The sequence below is a fragment of the Armigeres subalbatus genome, chromosome 1 (genome assembly GCF_024139115.2).
Source record: "Armigeres subalbatus isolate Guangzhou_Male chromosome 1, GZ_Asu_2, whole genome shotgun sequence".
Lineage (NCBI taxonomy): Eukaryota > Metazoa > Arthropoda > Insecta > Diptera > Culicidae > Armigeres > Armigeres subalbatus.
Genome location: NC_085139.1, coordinates 293,690,431 through 293,712,144, shown reverse-complemented (window position 1 = coordinate 293,712,144; position 21,714 = coordinate 293,690,431). Strand labels below are relative to the sequence as shown.

Here is a 21,714-nt window from a genome sequence, read left to right as displayed (position 1 = left end):
CGGGAATTCGTACGAATTTCGAACAAAAATTCTTTTAAATTCCGAACGGGAACTCGTTAGGTAATTTAAACGGATGTTTTTTTTTCGAGTTTCAAACCATAATTTGTTCGAAATCCAAACTGCAATTCGTTCAAGTTCCAAACAAAAGTTCATTCGAATTCCGAACTGTAAATTGGTCGAATTCGGAATGGGAATTCGTTGTCATTCCGAACGGAAAATCCGGAAGGCAAGTCTTTCGAATACCGAATGACAATTCGTTCAAAGTCCTAACATAAATTCGTTCGAATTCCGAACGAGAATTTCTTCGAGTTTTGAATGGGAATTCGTTCGAATCCGGAGCGACGATTTGTTACACCCAACCAGCGGATGGCAGATTTTAATACAGTTCTGCATAAGAACCTTACAGAAACTGTATAATAATTGGGCATATACAATTTCGGATTTTTTTAATACAATTGTTGTATTGAAATAATACAGATTTGTATTATTTTAATACAATATTTGTATAAAAAGCTTACAGAATTGTATATGCCCAGATTTTATACAATAATTGTCAGATTTGTTTTTTGGGTGTAGGAATCCAAATAGGAATCCATTCCAATAGCAAACGACAATTTGTTTAAGATTTCGTTTGAATTTCGAACGGGATTTCGTTCAAATTACGGTCGGGAATTGGTTCAATTTACGAACGGGATTCCGTTTATTTTTCGACCGCAAATTCGTTCGTATTCCAAATAGGAATTCTTTTGAATCCGAAACGGGAATTCGTTTAAATCCCGAATTGTAATTCTGAACGAAATATTTTTTGAATTCTGAATTTGAATACTTTCCAATGACGGCAATATTTTCGAATTCTCGACGGCAGTTTGTTCGAATTTCGGAAAGGAATTCGTGCGGATTCCGAAAAGAAACTCGTTCGGATTCCAAACGGATTCCAATTGTTCGAATTTTAAACGACTTTTTGTTCGAATCCCCAACGGGAACGCTCGTCTTTTGATCGGGAAATCGATCGAATTTGCAACCGAAATTGGTTCGAATTCCGAACGAGACTTTTCGAATCTGAATCACCAACGAGAATTTATGTGAATTTCGAATTGTTGAAATTCCGAATTCTTCTGGTCAGTTTCGTCAAGGATCCGCTGCACTTCCAGCCATTTGCGTTGGACCAGGGCCGATTCTGTTTTTAATTGCGAGTCTTACCAAAACGGGCCGGGTAGGGTAACCATGTGGTATCCTATAGGAAGACATGTCCTCAACTTTTATACTAAAATGTCCTCCTTTTAAAATATTTTGACAAAAGGAAAACGGTGGACGACATTTTTTTTGTGATTTTTTTTTGTGTTTTCCTCTGGAAAGAATATGTTTTATAGGATCATTCACAGATAAGCAACATGGAAGAAGCGGTAAATTTCATTCGTTTCACTATTAACTGCTCTTTACCAGAAACATTTCATTTAAGCATATTTATGTTTGATGACTTCCTTTAAAACCCATAAAAAATGTTGCATTTTGACAATATTTCAACTTTCCCAATGAAATTTTTCGTCTTTTCATTTTTATAAACACAACTGAACCCAAGACGAATCTATTAGTGAGGAAATCTTCCGAATCGGTTCATCAATTCGGGAGATATTGCCTCAAAGGAAATGAAAACTCATTTTAGATAGATAGATAGAGAATTTCTATCGAATTTGGACCTTGACTGGAACAAAACATGTAAAACATCAAATTAATCCCCCCTTTTCAACTGCCATTCGTCATTAACAAATGCACCATTAGAAATGGCGCAACCATCAAACAAAACGTCTAACGAGAATGCCCAAAAATTATTTTTACATCTGAAGCTTCACGCCGCAAGAGGAGACACCTCATTGAGGGAAGCTGATGCAACAATGTTGCAGATACGGCGACGGCCGCCGCTGTTGTTGCCAAAATTATCAACACAAAAAGCGTATCTTCCCGACTCCGCCTGCTTGGATTGTTCTCTCCGTGTGGTGCCAATTCATCACGGAGGAAAAAGGCACCGTGTGCGTACTTCCGTAGCTAATAGTGAATTGTTCGCCTCGTCCGGGGTCGTCACCGCCTTTTTCATATTTTTTTTTGTTCTTTCCATCTGTCAAAAGTGCGGCTCAATGAAGGGAATCCTTTCGCGAAGAATCACCCGAAAAAAAAATTAAAATAATAAAAAATACAAACGGCTCGGACGGATCAATGGCGCTGATGAGATGAGATCATCGCCGTTTTCGTCTGGGCTCAGCGGAGTTTAAATCCCAGATCCCAGCCGAAGGATCAGCGCGGAGTTAGTGACACTTGAGGCCTCGCCGAACAAACAGATGTTTGTGATTTGTGGGACCGTTTGGTGATGTTTATTTGTTTAACGTTTTTTGGCGGTCAATTCTTCTCCCTAATTTATCTGAGTTCAGTTCAGCTGTTTATGCGACAAGTGGCAGTTTAGATTGTCTGAAACCGATAGCATCCATCCGGGGTCCGTCCGGGTTGGTCAGCTGTCTTCGGGATAATTTTTGATTAATTTCGTGAGTTTGGATGCTGTGGCGAACAAAGGTCAGGGTTCAACTTCTACTCGGACCGACTTTTATTAAACTTTCAAATTGACAGAATTTATTGAATTCTTCAGAACCAACGTGGGTTCATAAATTATCCTACGCAAATTCCTTTCGATTTTAAGGTGGGATTTTTTTTCCGCGCAAGCGAGACGAATCACTGCGCTTCATAAAACTGATTGAGTTGAGTGAGCGACTGACTGACGGATGGATCTGCCGGATGACGGTTGGTGGCAAGTGCAAGGCGGAACTATTCTTTTGCCCTCATAAATTTGATGCAAATTTATTGCTTTTGATTCCGCCTTTGTGCATCACTCACATTGGCTGGGTGTAGGGCAATCAGCTATGGATAAGAATCCCGAAAAAGAGGCAAACGGAACCACGCAAGCCAAATGATATGGTGGATCAGAGGTTTCGCAATCTTTTCATTTTGTGACAAAGGGAAAATGATTACAATTTAATTTGTATTGTCTCATTTGAGCTATGTTGCCATGAGGCTGTGTTTCACAAATTGAAACTTTCATCACTTTTGCCTTAGACCACAAACGATTGAGAACCACTGGCATCCATCGGAACCAGCCAAGTGCATCGTCGTCTTCATCATTGTGGTCCCGACCGGGGAGTACAATATGTGTCAAATGACGCGGCCGGCCTGCACTTTTTTTTGAGCGAGGGTGTCATTTCGCGACATCCGCTCCAGTAATTTCGGTTTCATTCATCAAAAGATGCCATTCACAACAACGGCAACGAGTTTGGGTTTTGGATCGTAGTTTGTGCTTTGCTTCGGAAAGATTTCAAATAAGGTTCGAGGAAACCGGATGCGAATATCCCTTTTCCGCATAAACAAATGTCGAAAGACGACTGGCACTGGCCACGCTTTGCTGCCAATTGTTTCCGTTTTGTTCCCTTCCCTTGTGTTTCCTAATTAAATCATTTTGTGTGTTTGCAAATATCAATTTCATTCGTGACTAATTTGTTCCTGTTTCGTTTTCATTTTCAGAACATTATTTTTCCAATTACACTGCCAGCACGGTGGCAGCATCCAGTATTGCGGCCTCGCTCAGCGGACTCAAGTGGGATCTACGCAGCGGCCAGTCGATTAGCTATCTAGTGAATAGGTTTACCGATCTAACCGGGATCGAGCAGGTGAGTTTCCTCAATCAAACAGCAGTTGATCCAATCAACTGAATTAGTTGTTTTAAACATAATCCATCGCAAATATGATTCCGAATCTTATCAAACCATAATAATTCTAAATAAAATCGTATTGCAATATAATCCTAATCAAATCCAAAACAAATATTATTTCAATAAATTTTCGAACCCAAAACAAATCCAATTTATATAAAGTTCGATTTAAATCAAATAAAATCCAATTAAAATCTAACCCTAGTCAATATCTAATCTAAACCAAATCCAGTCCAAACTAATACATTGTCTATTTGAAACCTAATTAAAATCCAGACGAAATCTAATCGAAATCAGATCCAAATCCAATCCAAATTAGATCCAATCTGAATGCAAACCATGTCCAATCCAAATCCAATTCAAATACAATCCAAATCGAATCCGAATCCAATCCAACTCCTGCCCAAATCAATCAAAATCCATTCCAAATACAATCCAAATTTAAACCAAACTGAATCTAAATACAAGTCCAATCCAATTTTACACCAAACTGAATCCAAATACAGATCCAATCCAAATTAGATCCAAATCCAATAATAATTTAATCCAAACCCATTCCAAATACAATCTAATACAAATCTAATAAAAATTCAAATCAATAAAAATCTAATCCAAATCCAATCCAATCCAAATCCGAGCCAAATCTAATCCAAATCCAATTCGAAATCAATCTAAATCGAATCCAATCCAAATTCAATTCAAATCCAATGTAAATCCAATCCATATCCAATCCAAACCAAACCAATCCAAACCACACCAAACCAATCCAAACCAATCCAAATCTAATCCAAACCAATCCAAACCAATCCAAATGCAATCCAAACCAATCCAAACCAATCCAAACCAATCGAAACCAACCAAACCAATCCAAACCAAACCAATCCAAACCAAACCAACCAAACCAATCCAAACCAATCGAAACCAATCAAACCAATCCAAACCAATCCAAACCAACGCATATCCAATCCAATCCAAACCAATGCATATTCAATCCAATCCAAACCAATCCAATCCAAACCAATCCAATCCAATCCAAACCAATCCAAACCAATCCAAACCAATCCAAACCAATCCAAACCAACCAAACCAACCCAAACCAATCCAAACCCAATCCAAACCAATGCAAACCAATCCAAACCAATCCAATCCAAACCAATCCAATCCAAACCAACCAAACCAATCCAAACCAATCCAAACCAATCCAAACCAATCCAAACCAATCCAAACCAAACCAAACCAAACCAAACCAAACCAAACCAAACCAAACCAAACCAACCAAACCAATCCAAACCAATCCAATCCAAACCAAATCCATTTCAAACCAATCCAAACCATTCCAAACCAAACCAATCCAAACCAATCCAAACCAATCCAAACCAACCAAACCATTCCAAACCAATCCAAACCAATGCAAACCAACGCAAACCAATCCAAACCAATCCAAACCAATCCAAACCAATCCAAACCAATCCAAACCAACCAAACCAATCCAAACCAACCAAACCAATCCAAACCAATCCAATCCAAATCAATCCAAACCAACCAAACCAATCCAAACCAATCCAAACCAACCCAAACCAATCCAAACCAATCCAAACCAATCCAACCAATCCAAACCAATCCAAACCAATCCAAACCAATCTAAACCAACCAAACCAATCCAAACCAACCAAAGCCAATCCAAACCAATCCAAACCAATCCAATCAAAACCAATCCAAACCAATCCAAACCAATCCAACCAAACCAATCCAAACCAATCCAAACCAATCCAAACCAACCAAACCAATCCAAACCAACCAAACCAATCCAAACCCAATTCAAACCAATCCAAACCAATCCAAATCCAATCAAACCAATCCAAACCAATCCAAACCAATCCAAACCAAACCAATCCAAACCAATCCAAACCAATCCAACGCCAATCCAAACCAATCCAAACCAACCAAACCAATCCAAACCAATCCAAACCAATCCAATCCAAACCAAACCAATCCAAACCAATCCAAACCAATCCAAACCCATCCAAACCAATCCAAACCAATCCAATCCAAACCAATCCAAACCCAATCCAAACCAATCCAATTTCAATCCAAACCAACCAAACCAATCCAAACCCATCCAAACCAATCCAACCCAACCAAACCAACACAAACCAATCCAAACCAAACCAATCCAAACCAAATCCAAACCAACCAAACCAATCCAAACCAAATCCAATCCAAACCAATCCAAACCAATCCAAACCAATCCAAACCAACCAAACCAATCCAAACCAATCCAAACCAATCCAAACCAATCCAGATCCAATCCAAACCAATCCAAACCAACCAAACCAATCCAAACCAATCCAAACCAATCCAAACCAATCCAAACCAATCCAAACCAATCCAAACCAATCCAAACCAATCCAAACCAATCCCAACCCAACCAACCAAACCAATCCAAACCAACCAAACCAAACCAATCCAAACCAATCCAAACGCAATCCAACTTATTCCAAACCAACCAAACCAATCCAAACCAATCCAAACCAAACCAACCAAACCAACCAAACCAATCCAAACCAATCCAAACCAATCCAAACCAATCCAAACCAATCCAAACCAATCCAAACCAATCCAAACCAATCCAAACCAATCCAAACCAACCAAACCAATCCAAACCAATCCAAACCAATCCAAACCAATCCAAACCAACCAAACCAATCCAAACCAAACCAATCCAAACCAACCAAACCAATCCAAACCAATCCAAACCAATCCAAACCAATCCAAACCAATCCAAACCAATCCAAACCAATCCAAACCAATCCAAACCAATCCAAACCAATCCAAACCAACCAAACCAATCCAAACCAACCAAACCAATCCAAACCAATCCAAACCAATCCAAACCAATCCAAACCAATCCAAACCAATCCAAACCAACCAAACCAACCAAACCAATCCAAACCAATCCAAACCAATCCAAACCAAACCAATCCAAACCAACCAAACCAATCCAAACCAACCAAACCAATCCAAACCAATCCAAACCAATCCAAACCAACCAAACCAATCCAAACCAACCAAACCAATCCAAACCAATCCAAACCAATCCAAACCAATCCAAACCAATCCAACCAATCCAAACCAATCCAAACCAATCCACATCCAATCCCAATCCAAACCAATCCAAACCAATCCAAACCAAACCAACCAACCAAACCAATCCAAGCAATCCAAGCAATCCAACTTATCTCCAAACCAATCCAAACCAACCAAACCAATCCAAACCAACCAAACCAAACCAATCCAAACCAATCCAAACCAAACCAACCAAACCAATCCAAACCAATCCAAACCAATCCAAACCAACCAAACCAACCAAACCAACCAAACCAACCAAACCAACCAAACCAATCCAAACCAATCCAAACCAACCAAACCAATCCAAACCAATCCAAACCAATCCAAACCAATCCAAACCAAACCAATCCAAACCAATCCCAATCCAATCCAAACCAATCCAAACCAATCCAAACCAATCCAAACCAACCAAACCAATCCAAACCAATCCAAACCAATCCAAACCAACCAAACCAACCAAACCAATCCAAACCAATCCAAACCAACCAAACCAATCCAAACCAATCCAAACCAACCAAACCAATCCAAACCAACCAAACCAACCAAACCAACCAAACCAATCCAAACCAATCCAAACCAATCCAAACCAATCCAAACCAATCCAAACCAATCCAAACCAATCCAAATCCAATCCAAACCAATCCAAACCAATCCAAACCAATCCAAACCAATCCAAACCGATCCAAACCGATCCAAACCAACCAAACCAATCCAAACCAACCAAACCAATCCAATCCAAACCAATCCAAACACAATCCAAACACAATCCAAACCAATCCAAACCAACCAAACCAATCCAAACCAATCCACATCCAATCCCAATCCAAACCAATCCAAACCAACCAAACCAATCCAAGCGCAATCCAACCTTATTCCAAACCAATCCAAACCAATCCAAACCAAACCAATCCAAACCAATCCAAACCAATCCAAACCAACCAAACCAACCAAACCAATCCAAACCAACCAAACCAATCCAAACCAATCCAAACCAATCCAAACCAATCCAAATCCAACCAAACCAACCAAACCAATCCAAACCAATCCAAACCAACCAAACCAACCAAACCAATCCAAACCGATCCAAACCAATCCAAACCAATCCAAACCAATCCAAACCAATCCAAACCAATCCAAACCAACCAAACCAATCCAAACCCATCCAAACCAATCCAAACCAATCCAATCCAAACCAACCAAACCCAATCCAAACCAATCCAAACCAATCCAAACCCATCCAAACCAATCCAAACCAACCAAACCAATCCAATCCAAACCAATCCAAACCAAACCAACCAAACCAATCCAAACCAATCCAAACCAACCAAACCAACCAAACCAACCAAACCAATCCAAACCAATCCAAACCAACCAAACCAACCAAACCAATCCAAACCAATCCAAACCAATCCAAACCAATCCAAACCAACCAAACCAACCAAACCAATCCAAACCCATCCAAACCAATCCAAACCAATCCAATCCAAACCAATCCAAACCCAATCCAAATCCAACCAACTCAATCCAACCAATCCAAACCAATCCAAACCCATCCAAACCAACCAACCCAATCCAAACCAACACAAACCAATCCAAACCAAACCAATCCAAACCAAATCCAAACCAATCCAAACCAATCCAAACCAAACCAACCAAACCAATCCAAACCAATCCAAACCAATCCAAACCAACCAAACCAACCAAACCAATCCAAACCAATCCAAACCAATCCAGATCCAATCCAAACCAATCCAAACCAATCCAAACCAACCAAACCAATCCAAACCAATCCAAACCAATCCAAACCAATCCCAACCAAACCAATCCAAACCAATCCAAACCAACCAAACCAAACCAACCAAACCAACCAAGCAACCCAATTCCATTCAAACCAACCAAACCAATCCAAACCAACTAAACCAAACCAATCCAAACCAATCCAAACCAATCCAAACCAATCCAAACCAATCCAAACCAACCAAACCAATCCAAACCAATCCAAACCAATCCAAACCAATCCAAACCAATCCAAACCAACCAAACCAACCAAACCAATCCAAACCAACCAAACCAACCAAACCAATCCAAACCAATCCAAACCAACCAAACCAACCAAACCAACCAAACCAATCCAAACCAATCCAAACCAACCAAACCAATCCAAACCAATCCAAACCAATCCAAACCAATCCAAACCCAACCAAACCAACCAAACCAATCCAAACCAATCCAAACCAACCAAACCAATCCAAACCAATCCAAACCAATCCAAACCAATCCAAACCAACCAAACCAATCCAAACCAATCCAAACCAATCCAAACCAACCAAACCAATCCAAATCCAATCCAAACCAACCAAACCAAACCAATCCAAACCAATCCAAACCAATCCAAACCAATCCAAACCAATCCAAACCAATCCAACCAAACCAAACCAATCCACATCCAATCCCAACCAAACCAACCAAACCAAACCAACCAAACCAACCAAGCAATCCAACTTTATTCCCAAACCAACCAAACCAACCAAACCAATCCAAACCAAACCAATCCAAACCAATCCAAACCAACCAAACCAACCAAACCAATCCAAACCAATCCAAACCAATCCAAACCAACCAAACCAATCCAAACCATTCCAAACCAATCCAAACCAATCCAAACCAACCAAACCAACCAAACCAACCAAACCAATCCAAACCAATCCAAACCAACCAAACCAACCAAACCAATCCAAACCAATCCAAACCAACCAAACCAATCCAAACCAACCAAACCAATCCAAACCAACCAAACCAACCAAACCAACCAAACCAACCAAACCAATCCAAACCAAACCAAACCAAACCAACCAAACCAATCCAAACCAACCAAACCAACCAAACCAACCAAACCAATCCAAACCAACCAAACCAATCCAAACCAACCAAACCAATCCAAACCAACCAAACCAACCAAACCAACCAAACCAATCCAAACCAATCCAAACCAATCCAAACCAATCCAAACCAACCAAACCAACCAAACCAATCCAAACCAATCCAAACCAACCAAACCAATCCACATCCAATCCCAATCTAAACCAATCCAAACCAACCAAACCAAACCAATCCAAACCAACCAACCAATCCAATTTTATTCCCCAAACCAATCCAAACCAACCAAACCAATCCAAACCAAACCAATCCAAACCAATCCAAACCAATCCAAACCAACCAAACCAATCCAAACCAATCCAAACCAATCCAAACCAACCAAACCAATCCAAACCAATCCAAACCAATCCAAACCGATCCAAACCAATCCAAACCAATCCAATCCAAACCAATCCAACACAATCCAAACCAATCCAAACCCATCCAAACCAATCCAAACCAACCGAACCAATCAAACCAACCAATCCAATCCAAACCAAACCAAACCAATCCAAACCAACCAAACCAACCAAACCAACCAAACCAATCCAAACCAAACCAACCAAACCAACCAAACCAACCAAACCAATCCAAACCAATCCAAACCAATCCAAACCAATCCAAACCAATCCAAACCAATCCAAACCAACCAAACCAATCCAAACCAATCCAAACCAATCCAAACCGATCCAAACCAACCAAACCAATCCAATCCAACCAAACCAATCCAAACACAATCCAAACCAATCCAAATCCCATCCAAACCAATCCAAACCAACCGAACCAACCAAACCAACCAACCAATCCAAACCAAACCAAACCAATCCAAACCAAACCAATCCAAACCAATCCAAACCAATCCAAACCAATCCAAACCAAACCAATCCAAACCAACCAAACCAACCAACCAAACCAATCCAAACCAATCCAAACCAATCCAAACCAATCCAAACCAACCAAACCAACTAAACCAACCAAACCAATCCAAACCAATCCACATCCAATCCCAACTAAACCAATCCAAACCAATCCAAACCAATCCAAACCAAACCAATCCAAACACAATCCAACCAATCCAAACCCATCCAAACCAATCCAAACCAACCGCATCCAATCAAACCAATCCAATCCAATCCAAACCAAACCAAACCAATCCAAACCAATCCAAACCAATCCAAACCAATCCAAACCAACCAAACCAAACCAATCCAAACCAATCCAAACCAACCAAACCAATCCAAACCAACCAAACCAATCCAAACCAACCAAACCAACCAAACCAACCAAACCAATCCAAACCAATCCAAACCAATCCAAACCAATCCAAACCAATCCAAACCGATCCAAACCAACCAAACCAACCAATCCAAACCAACCAAACACAACCAAACCAATCCAAACCCATCCAAACCAATCCAAACCAACCGAACCAACCAAACCAATCCAACCAATCCAATCCAAACCAAACCAAACCAACCAAACCAACCAAACCAATCCAAACCAACCAAACCAATCCAAACCAACCAAACCAATCCAAACCAATCCAAACCAATCCAAACCAATCCAAACCAACCAAACCAACCAAACCAATCCAAACCAATCCAAACCGATCCAAACCAACCAAACCAATCCAATCCAAACCAATCCAAACACAACCAAACCAATCCAAACCCCATCCAAACCAACCAAACCAACCGAACCAACCAAATCCAACCAATCCAATCCAAACCAAACCAAACCAACCAAACCAATCCAAACCAACCAAACCAATCCAAACCAACCAAACCAAACCAATCCAAACCAATCCAAACCAATCCAAACCAACCAAACCAACCAAACCAATCCAAACCAACCAAACCAATCCAAACCAATCCAAACCAATCCAAACCAATCCAAACCGATCCAAACCAATCCAAACCAACCAATCCAAACCAATCCAAACACAATCCAAACCAATCCAAATCCCATCCAAACCAACCAAACCAACCGAACCAACCAAACCAATCCAACCAATCCAAACCAAACCAAACCAATCCAAACCAACCAAACCAATCCAAACCAACCAAACCAACCAAACCAATCCAAACCAAACCAATCCAAACCAATCCAAACCAATCCAAACCAATCCAAACCAACCAAACCAATCCAAACCAACCAAACCAATCCAAACCAATCCAAACCAACCAAACCAATCCACATCCAATCCCAACCAAACCAACCAAACCAACCAAACCAAACCAATCCAAACCAACCAAGCAATCCAACTTATTCCCCAAACCAATCCAAACCAACCAAACCAATCCAAACCAACCAAACCAACCAAACCAAACCAACCAAACCAATCCAAACCAACCAAACCAATCCAAACCAACCAAACCAACCAAACCAACCAAACCAATCCAAACCAATCCAAACCAATCCAAACCGATCCAAACCAACCAAACCAACCAATCCAAACCAATCCAAACACAACCAAACCAATCCAAACCCCATCCAAACCAATCCAAACCAACCGAATCCAACCAAACCAACCAATCCAATCCAAACCAAACCAAACCATCCAAACCAATCCAAACCAACCAAACCAACCAAACCAATCCAAACCAAACCAACCAAACCAAACCAATCCAAACCAATCCAAACCAATCCAAACCAACCAAACCAATCCAAACCAATCCAAACCAATCCAAACCAATCCAAACCAATCCAAACCATCCCAAACCAACCAAACCAACCAAACCAACCAAACCAACCAAACCAATCCAAACCAATCCAAACCAATCCAAACCAATCCAAACCAACCAAACCAATCCAAACCAATCCAAACCGATCCAAACCAACCAAACCAATCCAATCCAAACCAATCCAAACACAACCAAACCAATCCAAACCCATCCAAACCAATCCAAACCAACCGAACCAATCAAACCAATCCAATCCAATCCAAACCAAACCAAACCAATCCAAACCAACCAAACCAACCAAACCAATCCAAACCAATCCAAACCAAACCAATCCAAACCAATCCAAACCAATCCAAACCAACCAAACCAATCCAAACCAACCAAACCAATCCAAACCAACCAAACCAATCCAAACCAACCAAACCAATCCAAACCAACCAAACCAACCAAACCAATCCAAACCAACCAAACCAATCCAAACCAATCCAAACCAACCAAACCAATCCAAACCAACCAAACCAATCCAAACCAACCAAACCAACCAAACCAACCAAACCAATCCAAACCAACCAAACCAACCAAACCAATCCAAACCAATCCAAACCAACCAAACCAATCCAAACCAACCAAACCAATCCAACCAACCAAACCAATCCAAACCAAGCCAAACCAATCCAAACCAATCCAAACCCAATCCAAACCCAATCCAAACCAATCCAAACCCAATCCAAACCAATCCAACCAAACCATTCCAAATCCAATCCAAACCATTCCAAATCCATTCCAAATCCATTCCAAACCAATCCAAACCAATCCACATCCAACCAAACCAATCCAAACCAATCCAAACCAACCAAACCAATCCAAACCAATCTGAACCAACCAAACCAATCCAAACCAATCCAAACCAATCCAAACCAATCCAAACCAACCAAACCAACCAAACCAAACCAAACCATCCAAACCAATCCAAACCAATCCAAACCATCCCAAACCATCCAAACCAATCCAAACCAATCCAAACCAACCAAACCAATCCAAACCAATCCAAACCAATCAAACCAAACCAACCAAACCAACCAAGCAATCCAATTTATTCAAAACCAACCAAACCAACCAAACCAATCCAAACCAACCAAACCAACATCAACCAATCCAAACCAACCAAACCAACCAAACCAATCCAAACCAATCCAAACCAATCCAAACCAATCCAAACCAACCAAACCAATCCAAACCAACCAAACCAATCCAAACACAACCAAACCAACCAAACCAATCCAAACCCATCCAAACCAACCAAACCAATCCAAACCAATCTGAATCCAATCAAACCAATCCAAACCAAACCAACCAATCCAAACCGAACCAAACCAATCCAAACCAAACCAATCCAAACCAACCAAACCAATCCAAGCAATCCAACCCATTCCCAAACCAACCAAACCAACCAAACCAATCCAAACCAATCCAAACCAATCCAAACCAATCCAACCAATCCAAACCAATCCAAACCAATCCAAACCAACCAAACCAACCAAACCAATCCAAACCAATCCAAACCAATCCAAACCAATCCAAACCAATCCAAACCAATCCAAACCAACCAAACCAACCAAACCAATCCAAACCAATCCAAACCAACCAAACCAATCCAAACCAACCAAACCAACCAAACCAACCAAACCAATCCAAACCAATCCAAACCAACCAAACCAATCCAAACCAACCCAAACCAATCCAACCAAACCAAACCAAACCAACCAAACCAATCCAAACCAACCAAACCAACCAAACCAATCCAAACCAACCAAACCAATCCAAACCAATCCAAACCAACCAAACCAATCCAAACCAATCCAAACCAACCAAACCAATCCAAACCAATCCAAACCAACCAAACCAATCCAAACCAATCCAAACCAATCCAAACCAATCCACATCCAATCCCAACCAAACCAATCCAAACCAATCCAAACCAAACCAACCAAACCAATCCCAAATCCAAGCAATCCAACTTATCCCAAACCAATCCAAACCAACCAAACCAACCAAACCAAACCAACCAAACCAATCCGAACCAATCCAAACCAACCAAACCAACCAAACCAACCAAACCAACCAAACCAATCCAAACCAACCAAACCAACCAAACCAACCAAACCAACCAAACCAACCAAACCAAACCAAACCAACCAAACCAACCAAACCAACCAAACCAATCCAAACCAACCAAACCAACCAAACCAACCAAACCAATCCAAACCAATCCAAACCAACCAAACCAACCAAACCAACCAAACCAATCCAAACCAATCCAAACCAATCCAAACCAAACCAACCAAACCAATCCAAACCAATCCAAACCAATCCAAACCAATCCAAACCAACCAAACCAATCCAAACCAATCCAAACCAATCCAAACCAATCCAAACCAACCAAACCAATCCAAACCAACCAAACCAATCCACATCCAACCCAACTAAACCAACCAAACCAACCAAACCAAACCAACCAAACCAACCAAGTGCAATCCAACTTTTATTCCAAACCAACCAAACCAATCCAAACCAAACCAACCAAACCAACCAAACCAACCAAACCAAACCAACCAAACCAATCCAAACCAACCAAACCAACCAAACCAATCCAAACCAATCCAAACCAATCCAAACCAATCCAAACCAACCAAACCAATCCAAACCAACCAAACCAACCAAACCAATCCAAACCAACCAAACCAATCCAAACCAACCAAACCAATCCAAACCAACCAAACCAATCCAAACCAATCCAAACCAACCAAACCAACCAAACCAACCAAACCAACCAAACCAATCCAAACCAACCAAACCAATCCAAACCAACCAAACCAATCCAAACCAACCAAACCAATCCAAACCAACCAAACCAATCCAAACCAATCCAAACCAACCAAACCAACCAAACCGATCCAAACCAACCAAACCAACCAAACCAACCAATCCAAACCAATCCAAACACAACCAAACCAACCAAACCCATCCAAACCAACCAAACCAATCCGAACCAATCAAACCAACCAATCCAATCCAAACCAACCAATCCAAACCAACCAAACCAATCCAAACCAACCAAACCAAACCAATCCAAACCAACCAAACCAACCAAACCAACCAAACCAATCCAAACCAATCCAAACCAATCCAAACCAATCCAAACCAATCCAAACCAACCAAACCAACCAAACCAACCAAACCAACCAAACCAATCCAAACCAATCCAAACCAACCAAACCAATCCAAACCAACCAAACCAACCAAACCAATCCAAACCAATCCAACCAATCCAAACCAATCCAAACCAACCAAACCAACCAAACCAATCCAAACCAACCAAACCAATCCAAACCAACCAAACCAACCAAACCAATCCAAACCAATCCAAACCAATCCAAACCAAGCCAAACCAATCCAAACCAATCCAAACCCAATCCAAACCAATCCAAACCCAATCCAAACCAATCCAAACCAAACCATTCCAAACCAACCAAATCCATTCCAAATCCATTCCAAACCATTCCAAACCATTCCAAACCAATCCAAACCAATCCACATCCAATCCAAACCAACCAAACCAATCCAAACCAATCCAAACCAACTAAACCAATCCAAACCAACCAAACCAATCCAAACCAATCCAAACCAATCCAAACCAACCAAACCAACCAAACCAACCAAACCAAACCAAACCATCCAAACCAACCAAACCAATCCAAACCATCCCAAACCATCCCAAACCAATCCAAACCAACCAAACCAATCAAACCAAACCAACCAAACCAATCCAAGCAATCCAACTTTATCCAAACCAATCCAAACCAATCCAAACCAACCAAACCAACCAAACCAATCCAAACCAACATCAATCCAACCAAACCAATCCAAACCAACCAAACCAATCCAAACCAATCCAAACCAATCCAAACCAATCCAAACCAACCAAACCAACCAAACCAATCCAAACCAATCCAATCCAAACCAATCCAAACACAATCCAAACCAATCCAAACCACCCAAATCCCATCCAAACCAATCCAAACCAATCCAAACCAACTGAATCCAATCAAACCAACCAAACCAAACCAATCCAACCAAACCGAACCAAACCAACCAAACCAAACCAAACCAATCCAAACCAACCAAACCAACCAAGCAACCAACCTTATCCAAACCAACCAAACCAAACCAATCCAAACCAATCCAAACCAACCAAACCAATCCAAACCAATCCAAACCAATCCAAACCAATCCAAACCAATCCAAACCAATCCAAACCAACCAAACCAATCCCAAACCAACCAAACCAACCAAACCAATCCAAACCAATCCAAACCAAACCAACCAAACCAATCCAAACCAACCAAACCAACCAAACCAATCCAAACCAATCCAAACCAACCAAACCAATCCAAAACCAACCAAACCAACCAAACCAATCCAAACCATCCCAAACCAATCCAAACCAATCCAAACCAATCCAAACCAACCAAACCCAATCCAAACCAATCCAAACCAACCAAACCAATCCAATCCAATCCAAATCTAATCCAAACCAACCAAACCAATCAAAACCAATCCAAACCAATCCAAACCAATCCAAACCAATCCAATCCAAACCAATCCAAACCAAACCAATCAAAACCAACCAAACCAACCAAACCAATCCAAACCAATCCACATCCATTCCAAACCAATCCAAACCCAATCCAAACCAATCCAAACCAATCCAAACCAATCCAAACCAATCCAAACCAATCCAAACCAATCCAAACCAATCCAAACCAACCAAACCAATCCAAACCAATCCAAACCAATCCAAACCAATCCAAACCAACCAAACCAATCCAAACCAATCCAAACCAATCCAAACCAATCCAAACCAATCCAAACCAACCAAACCAACCAAACCAACCAAACCAACCAAACCAATCCAAACCAACCAAACCAATCCAAACCAATCCAAAACCAACCAAACCAATTCAAACCAATTCAAACCAACACAAACCATTCCAAACCAATCCAAACCAACCAAACCAATCCAAACCAATCCAAACCAATCCAAACCAATCCAAACCCAATCCAAACCAATCCAATCCAATCCAAACCAATCCAAACCAATCCAAATCTAATCCAAACCAACCAAACCAATCCAAACCAATCCAAACCAATCCAAACCAATCCAATCCAAACCAATCCAAACCAAACCAATCAAAACCAACCAAACCAATTCAAACCAATCCAAACCAATCCACATCCATTCCAAACCAATCCAAACCAATCCAAACCAATCCAAACCCAATCCAAACCAATCCAAACCAATCCAAACCATCCAAACCAATCCAAACCAAACCAATCCAAACCAATCCAAACCCAATCCAAACCAATCCAAACCAATCCAAACCAATCCAAACCAATCCAAACCAATCCAAACCAATCCAAACCAATCCAAACCAATCCAAACCAATCCAAATCCAATCCAAATCCAATCCAAACCAATCCAAACCAATCCAAACCAATCCAAACCAATCCAAACCAATCCAAACCAAACCATCCAAACCAACCAAACCAATCCAAACCATCCAAACCATTCCAAACCAATCCAAACCAATCCAAACCAATCCAAACCAATCCAAACCAATCCAAACCAATCCAAACCAAACCAAACCAATCCAAACCAAACCAATTCAAACCAATCCAACCGCAATCCAATTTTATTCCAAACCAATCCAAACCAATCCAAACCAACCAAACCAATCCAAACCAATCCAAACCAATCCAATCCAAACCAATCCAAACCAATCCAAACCAATCCAAACCAATCCAAACCAATCCTAATCCAATCCAAACCAATCCAAACCAATCCAAACCAATCCAAACCAATCCAAACCAACCAAACCAATCCAAACCAACCAAACCAACCAAACCAATCCAAACCAATCCAAACCAATCCAATCCAAACCAATCCAAACACAATCCAAACCAATCCAAACCCATCCAAACCAATCCAAACCAATCCAAACCAATCCAAACCAATCCAAACCAATCCAAACCAATCCAAACCAACCAAACCAATCCAAACCAATCCAAATCCAATCCAAACCAATCCAAACCCAATCCAAACCAATCCAAATCCATTCCAAATCCAATCCAAATCCAATCCAAATCCAATCCAAATTCAATCCAAATCCAATCCAAATCCATTCCAAATTCAATCCAAATCCAATTCAAATCCAATCCAAATCCAATCCAAATCCATACCAAATCCAATCCAAATTCAATCCAAGTGCAATCCAAGTGCAATCCAAATTTAATCCAAATCCAATTCAAATCCAAACCCAGTTCAAATTTATTTCACACCCAACCCTATCCAAATCCAATCCAAATCCAACCCAAATCCAATCCAAATTTAATCCAAACCCAGGTTAAATCCATGCCACACCCAATCCTATCCTAATCCGATTCGTATCAAATCCAAATTCAACTCAATCCATAATCGATCGATATTGACTTCAAATCCCGTTCAAATCCATGTCCATTTCAGTTGCAATTTAATCCTAAACCTATTTTATTAAAATAAATTTCCAATACAACCACCTTCATAGACTTCAAAAATCTACTTCAGATGCAATTTGAATTTAATTCATAACACATCCAATATTAATTTAAATTTGGATCTCAGATAATGTTTTTCATTTTTGTTCGAAATGCCATGAAACTATTTTTCCACCACTAAAAATTTTGAACTCAATCATCCGCTTCAACAATTGTCCACATTCCTTACATCTGACACAGAGTTCCTCCCAGCGAGGTTCCGAATTCTGCACATGTGTCTCCACCGTTTATTTTTTTGTTCTTGTTCCCGTTCTGCGATCATGACTATGTCCCAACCATCAAGCCTTTCTCCGCAATTAGCATAGCTTATCAAAATTTAAAGTAAAAAAAAAGTTAACAAACGTCATGAGGAAATCATCTGTTTCTCAGTCTCACACACAGTCTCTTCAGTTTTTCATTCATAAAATAGCACTCCACAGCAGAATCGGAATCTGCACAATGAACGGCGAGACTGGTGTGGAACGAAAAAAAAAATGCGCCAAACGAGTGTGTGCAGACTGCAGCATGCAGTCGTGCCGTGCCAGCCAGGGGTCCTCTCTGCTAAAAAGGGTTTTTGTGTCACAGTGTGCAGTTGGGCTTGGGCGTCGGGGACGACGATTGCATAAAATCAGAATTTTCACAAGGCCACAAACAGGTGGCTCACATGTGGCCATCAAGCTCTAGGGCCAGCCAAGCCAACCAACCAGATCAGTCTGTGCTGTAGTTCCCATAAATCACCGTAAATGGGGCCTGGCGCGCGACTTTCTTTGTGGTTTATTCCCGTGCAGTCAAGTTCAGTAATTGGAGCGTTTTTGAAACGTAGCTTCTAGGTTTCCCATTGGTGGATTTTGCGTTCTTTGATAACTGGGAGAGTGCTCACTTTAAAATTTAATCAACATTCAAATTAAATCAAATTATACTTCAAATGTATTAAAAATCCCAAATCAGTCAAAAACTAGATAATTTTTATTTTTTGGAAATTACACTCAAACAAAAAACAAATCCTATTTTAAAATCAGTCTAAATCTCAACAAAATTAAATCCAAATTCAAAATTCTCAATCCAACCCAACTCTAGTCAAAGGTTCGAAGTCAAAGCACGATTGGCGCCCAACTAGTTGCAAAGGGTGATGGGCGCCCAACAATATTGAGTGTTATTTAACTTATCAAATTTGAAGCACTATGAATCACTTTTACGACTCTGTTTTTTTTTTTCTATTTCTCTTCCCATTCGGCAGGAATTCATCTGTGAATGCATGGACAAAATGGAAGCGTTGTTCCAGGAGCAGCGTCGCCGATTACCCCAGTCGCACATAACCTCGGCGACGGCCACCATCGTGTCGCAGCACATGCAGCCGTGCGTCAACCTCAAGTGCAGTGCCACAACGCCGACCGACGTCATCGAGTTGTGAAGCCCAGCCCAGCCTTTAATCAAACCTTTTTTTTCCAAAACATTTTTCGTAATAACCGAAGAGACTTTCGATTATTTAAGAAAACAGCCAAGAGAAAAAGCCACACACGGATTCCTTGAGTCTCCCGTTCTCCTCTTTGGGCGGGAAAGGAAGCGGCGACCGTGTGCTCGAGAAGCGGCCAGAGCCAAGCCAGTGAAAATCGCATCCATCGGTGTGAAGGAGGAATGGACAATTTTAGGTGCTATATATTCGACAGTTAAATTTAGGAACGTGTGACAGGACACACCAACAGGATTTGGAGAAACAGCACGCACGGGACTCCACAAGCGGCGGAGCTACGCGAAGCAAGTGAGCGGGAAGAAGCGGCGAGGTTAGATGCGGATGGTGTCCGCTTGGCACTGGCTGGGCAACTGGAACCGGAACTGGTCAGAAGATTTACACACCACCCAGAGAAGTTGTGGAACTCTTGCCGAGCAAAACATTACACAAAACGCATGTGTATGAGCGAGCAGGTGAGGAGTTCGGTGAACAAAAACGGCAGAGTTTAACGAAATCAGACTTATATACATAGCATAGATAGAGTGAGTTTAAGAGTGATTCTATGAAAGGTTGGTAGTGCGGTTAGGAGTGAATGTGAATGCAACAACACTGTCGTAGAAACAACAATATTATTGATAAGGTTGAAAATGTTAATTTTTTGGTAAGGATTTGTGTACATATATTATTATACTAAAAAAAAAAGATTGAAAAGAAACAGTCATTGAAGCCGCGGAGGGCTGACGCTGAACATAAGTTGGTTATTCGAGTGATAAAATTATTCAACAATTCTGAAGATTTCCAAGAGACTTTTTAGATCAGTGTGGTGGCAGGAAGTTGAGTTTAAAAATAAAAAGAAAATCAGTCAAAAAAAAGCAAAACAAACAAAACTAAGTAACCGGATGGCGAAGCTTTTAGTCTAGTCTAGTGGAGGGGAGGAGCATCCGAGCAACAAAATGAAAGCGAAAAGAATTCGCCGTCCGGTTCGGTCCCTTCCGCCCGAACTGGTTGGGTCGACGCACCGGAAGGGCCCAGTAGGGGCCACCACAGTGGGACGCAGTGGCCCCGAAGCTAAAAACCAGTTCCCCTAGTGGCCGTATCACACCTGGAGATAGATCAGAGCGGATGTGCTGCACCTTCTCTGATGATTGTGAAC

At 40.9% G+C, this 21,714-nt stretch overlaps 1 protein-coding gene across 2 annotated transcripts in view; it reads left to right on the top strand.

Moving 5' to 3' along the window:
* The window catches only part of LOC134207733 (G1/S-specific cyclin-D2), a 298,976-nt gene extending 277,559 nt beyond the window's left edge, over positions 1-21,417 (top strand). For both annotated transcript variants that reach the window (XM_062683587.1, XM_062683588.1), the window contains exons 5-6: positions 3,562-3,707; positions 20,349-21,417. In XM_062683587.1, coding sequence (XP_062539571.1) covers positions 3,562-3,707; positions 20,349-20,522 — 320 coding nt within the window. In that variant the 3' untranslated portion in view covers positions 20,523-21,417. The remainder of the gene's footprint in view (positions 1-3,561; positions 3,708-20,348) is intronic.
* The last annotated feature ends 297 nt before the right edge of the window (positions 21,418-21,714 follow it).